The sequence below is a fragment of the Colossoma macropomum genome, unplaced genomic scaffold (genome assembly GCF_904425465.1).
Source record: "Colossoma macropomum unplaced genomic scaffold, Colossoma_macropomum, whole genome shotgun sequence".
NCBI classification, from domain to species: domain Eukaryota; kingdom Metazoa; phylum Chordata; class Actinopteri; order Characiformes; family Serrasalmidae; genus Colossoma; species Colossoma macropomum.
The window spans coordinates 857,455-863,153 of record NW_023496042.1 but is presented as its reverse complement, the minus strand read 5'-3'; the positions used below and the strand labels follow the sequence as shown (position 1 = coordinate 863,153).

The window sequence follows — 5,699 nt, the reverse complement described above, 5'->3', positions numbered from 1 at the left end:
TCATTTAAATGCAGTTTTTTACAAATATGTTTTTATATATTGCATTATATAGGACACTCCTTGTAGTGTATTTCATATTAATATTATTAGTAAAATAAGAACTACAATAAACAATGATGCAGTAAGTCACTGTTGTTCTGTGCTTAGAGTGTACAGCGTTTTTATTTTTCTACTTTCTCCAATCATTCTTTTTTCTTTCATTTATAAGGAAAGGGAATTTTTAATTGACAGCTTGACTAAAATATTTTGTGTGAGTCATGTTGTGTTAGTGTCTCACCTCTGGTCAGTACTGGGTCTTTCATCACTGAAACCAGGAGGCTGATACATTGAGTTGCTGCTCTTCATAGAGACACAGCTGGGCTCTGGAGGTTCTGATCTGTATGTCTGCAGTCTGGAAATGTGACGTGGAGACACACAACAAAGATTTTTTTAAAGTTTATTCAAAAGCAAATTCTAATAATGACAAGATTCTCAGTTCTACTTTGTTTTAGTACATTTTTATATTAGTGTTATATTCATTTTGCACCCCACCCATCTGCCTGAAGCTGGAGATGATCTTTCATACCACTCCATATGTCCATCATACTGACCCTCTTAACCTCTATCCTTCCTCTGCAGGAGTCCTGGCCGTCCCTCTGCCTAATTTAACTTTTTTTCTCTCATATAAAAGAGCTTTAAGGTGGCTTGAGAACAGCTGCATTACACTCTATATGCTCTCTTTTACTCTTCATCAGTGTTCCCAGCTTAGTAATCAGAACAGCAGGAACCTACATATATGACTAGTACTAAATACATTTAAAACCACTTTTTTCTCACATTACATCTCATATGTAGACTCATGCAGTCACTTACTAAAGTAACACATTAGCTAAAGTACAAAAAGAATAATCCAAATAATCGAAATCCTGCAGGTAAACAAAGCCATTATCAGTGGCAGTAAAGTGGAGATGTGGTCCACATGCAGAAAAAGGTAACAGTGAAACTCACTACCATGTTGTGTTAGTGTCTCACCTCAGGTCAGTACTGGGTCTTTCATCACTGAAACCAGGAGGCTGATACATTGAGTTGCTGCTCTTCATAGACAAACAGCTGGGCTCTGGAGGGTCTCTGAATGTCTGCAGTCTGGAAATGTGATGTGGAGAAACAAGAAAAAGAATATCAATATAAATATGGATAAGACAGTGACAGCAGATGACTCATTAAATTTACAGGAATTACTGATTACCACTCAGTTAAGATTAAAACTACTGTCTTGAAATAAATCTTGTCACCATTAGTAAAAATAACTTACATATATTTTACACACGTATTTAAATAAAACTTAAATTACACAGAGTTGTGGCTCTTCATAGAGACATAGCTCAGCTCTGGAGGTTCTGCTCTGCATGTCTGCAGTCTGGAGATGTGATATGGAGACAAACAAAAAGAGCTAAATTTAGATATCAATATGAACACAACAACAACAACAACAACAACAACACCACAAAGCTTATATATTTGGGAATAATAATACAGATATTTGGAGATCACTGGTTTCAAAGTACATTGAATTAAAGGTGTTATTGAGGAAATAACAAAAAGATAGTGTGCACACTTATTTAAGGTTAATGGGGAGTTTTTCAAATAGTCTGATTAATTGTCCACCTCACTAACTGAAGAATCAGAAAAAAATACATTTTCTGAGACAGTTTTACTGACATTGAACTGTTTTATTCTAGAACTTGTAATGATTGTATACCTCCATTTTTTTCTATCATCCTGCTAAAACTCACTAATATCCTGTGTCTGCGTCTCACCTCAGGTCAGTACTGGTTCTTTCGTTATTGAAATAAAGAGGCTGATACATTGAGTTGTTGCCCATCATATACACATAGTTGGTTTCTGGAGGTTCCACTCTGGAAATGTAATATAGAGACACATAACAGAGAGTTAATGTGGGCATTAGAAGACGCTTCCTCAGACAGCTGTGAATACAGATGGGAGGTACAATTCAGATGTTTGGAAATCATTGGTTTCCACTCATCAGGATTAAATGTATTGTCCAACATTAGAGATTAAACAAATCCTAGTCATCCAAAAAGTTAAAAAACAAATAAAAAGATACTGATTAAATTACAGACAAAAGTCAAAGTGCAGAACTGCTATATTAAGATGCCAATAAATCAACAACAGCTAATCAAATTTCTCACAAGAAATCACCACAAACAGTCATATTTCCCTGCAGTCAGTGGTGTAGTGGAAGGTGAATGAACATAAATACCATTTACATTCCATTCTTAAAAATGAAATGGCATTTACTCACCTTTATAAAGTTCAATAAAGATTTTTTTTTGATTTATCAATTATGTGAGTCACCAAAACTGAGTGTAATGAATATTAAGAAGAGCACCATATTTGTAATACATATAAACCGTTAACTCTATAACATGCCTCTAAGCAACTGTAAAAATAAAGCATATATACATACGCTACAAAAAAAATAATTATTTCTATTAAAACTCAATAATCAAGCCAATTATTATGTTTTCTTCCAAGTAATTTTAGACCATTTATCTTGGTCATCACACAATTTTTAGACACCATAAAGCGCAACTGGCTTATTCGAAATATGTCAAAAAATTAAAAACGACAATGGAGGTTTTGTCCCGACAGTGCCAAAAAATTCAATGTGCAATGGAAAAATAAGCTAAATGAGGAAAAAAGTTTAAATACCAAATCTAATAACAGGTTTTACAGTGGAAGTCTTTGTTGACACATATTAAAAAAAAACAAAACAGTGTCATTTATTAATATCACTGGGTGTATAGCTAGAAAATACAGGCTTAATGAGACATTAAACTAAAGCAAACTATCAGTAACTATTTCAAATTACAACTTTAACAAAAATGTATTCTGATTCGATATAATTTTAAATTTATTCTGATTCGATATATATTTTAAATTTATTCTGATTCATATAATTTTTAATTTTAATTGAAGTTTTACCATCACACGCTTGACTGCAATCTGCTTATCAAAACAGTATCCAAAGTACATCGTAGTTTACACATCATGCTGTACAACTGGGATTACTGTAAATAAACATTTTAACCTGATTAAACTTTGAAAAATGAAGTTTCCCTAAAATTAGTGACAGAAAGTAACTCACTTTAAGTGAGAACTTCTTTCTTCACTGCTGAAGTGATGAGGCTCCATCATGAGGTTTTCAGTCTTCACAGACACAGCAGGACACTCGACACACTGCTCTCTGCTTCCTGTGGAGAGTTTCACATTTAAAGTATGAACAGGGAACCGAATCACAGGGTATAATAACCTTAATGTCACTACAGCATCAGTCAAAACAAATGTCTTAATAATTCAGAGATTAATCCACATTAATCCAGGCAGATCCACTATTTTGGAGTTCAGTCAACTCAAAGTCTACTATGTGTATTACCATCAGACTATTACACCTGTTTAACACACACTACCTCTAAGTGACCGAGCCATGAGGTAGTCTGACTGCTACAGCTCACATGTGCTGGTCATTCACACAGAGTATTAGTGATGCAGAGCGGAACAGCAAGAAAGACCTACAGACACCTTTTATCCAGATGGATAAACAGTCAGATCAGTCACTGTTCTCAATTCAAATTCATAAAACATAAAAGAGCACAAAACATTAGTTTACCCTCGACAGCATTCTGACTTGTCACTGGGTAATCGTTTCAAAGCCTCTGCCAAAACAGACGCTCTGCTGACGTTGAGCACTGTCCAGTTTCACAGCACGTCACAGCGCATCATTCAGCATTTTGCCTTTACTACATTACATTAAAGCCATACTGAGACCACAGGAAGCCACAGTAGATCAAATTTACACAGAGAAAGGCAGCCAGTCTTTCAGACACACAGACAAATGCTAATAGTCTGTCGCCTCAGCTAATGTTATTAGCCTGGACCTTTTTCTCTTCATATGTTTCAGTTTGAAAACAGTGAGCTGGGGAAGCCATATGGAATAATACACAGACATATATATATAAAAACATAAAATTTCAAATTCATTACTTAATACTGAAATGTATTCTAAATACATGTAAATATAGTACAGTAACATTTTTGACCATTTTCTTACATTTTCAAATATATTTGACACATTTCTGCTCCATGTGGGAAGAGGTAGTAAACTGATAATATTTAAAGTTATTTCATTAAATTTATAAAAGTTTAGTAAAAAATTAACTTGAACCTGATGTTTATTAGTGCTTTCACTGTAATACATTCTAGTCTACGAGGCAGAAGTTCTCAAGTTCTTATTCAAATTTTCCGATCCACCTTAAATGCTGCTGCTAAAACAATATTCTACCTGTAGGTGGGGCTGATGAGTCAGTTTATCACTAATCTGTGTGATCTTGTAAAAAGGCACTGAAGTGGCTTCTTAAAACCAGCATTAAAAACATTATGAACTGTGTGGGTGTTATAGTTTTACTGAACAGACAGACAGGTTTACTTTTCACCCTGTCCTGTCTAAAAACATCTTAATTCAGTTAATGGTCAATATCACTGTCACTAAAAATTCAGCTGAAAGCTGAAAAAAGATCTTACAAAATACGGTCTGTATTTAGGTGTTTAGAGAGAATAAGGCCTTCTTATACAATGTAATCATGATCATTTTAAAAGTGAAGATCAGTTTGTTTCCGTCTGAAACCAAGTTTATTATTTTAGGAAGATCTATTCTTTCATATTAAGGTGAGATTTTAGTGTCTCAGCTTGTTTTAATCCTTAATATTTGCAAGTGCAAAACGTCTTAAGAAGCCAAAAGTGTGCCGTTTTACAAGATTAAACAGATTAATGATGAAAACTGACTCATCAGTGCCACCTACAGGCGGAATATCGTCTCTGCAGCAGGTTTTAAGGTGGGCCTAAAAACTGAAAATTCGAATAAGAAGCTCGGAATAAGTTCAGAAGTTCAGCTAAACCGCTGTTTTACCTGACTGGACTAATAAAAGACTCAGAAACCTGAACTCACAGAAACTTTAAATACCTCTGTTAAGTGTTTATAAAGTCTCCGCGGTCACTGAGGCCGCATGCAAGACGACACAGGTAATAAAAATACATATTTTAACATTAAAGGCTGTCAGAAAAGATCGAAGCACAAAAAATAACCAGTGTGTCTGAATCCTGACTGAACCTGACTGACAGTATTTCTGTAAACATGTTCACAGAAAAGAGTTTACGGGCTGCGTAGTTTCAGCGTCGCCATCTTAGACCAGCTAAAACCTTCACTCCACCGAGTTTAATAAAGAATCGACGAATCGACTAAAAACACGACTTTTCTACTCTAAACTACCAGATCATCTCCAACAGACCAGTTTAGTACTAATCTTAAAGCCTACCGTCTGAACTCCTCCACATCTGTGATCTTCTCTGTTTCTCTAACGGCTCTTCATCTTCAACTTACTTTCGGTTTGTCTTCTTCACTGCAGCTCTTCCTGTTTCTCTGATTGGTGGATATAAACCACGTGACCTGTGTCTCCTGACTCATCATACAGTGCATGTCGCCCTCTAGTGTCAGAAGTGTGAACTCCCAGAAACGTCACTCCCACAGAGACCTTCACCACCCTGATCCAGATGATCCAGCTGATCAGCTCAGCAGGACACATTTACTGTAGCTGAAGATGTAAACAGAGCTCCGTCCACTGCAGTCTGACCAGGAAGGGCAT

At 35.6% G+C, this 5,699-nt stretch overlaps 1 protein-coding gene across 1 annotated transcript; it reads right to left on the bottom strand.

The window, feature by feature from the left end:
• Positions 1-277: 277 nt before the first annotated feature.
• Positions 278-5,491, bottom strand: LOC118804333 (the record flags this gene model as incomplete). Its single annotated transcript, XM_036564819.1, is given in 6 exon segments — positions 278-391; positions 1,012-1,122; positions 1,331-1,396; positions 1,797-1,895; positions 3,149-3,254; positions 5,373-5,491. Coding segments are annotated over 6 exon segments (515 nt in total), but the record flags the coding sequence as incomplete, so codon positions are not given.
• Positions 5,492-5,699: the final 208 nt, after the last annotated feature.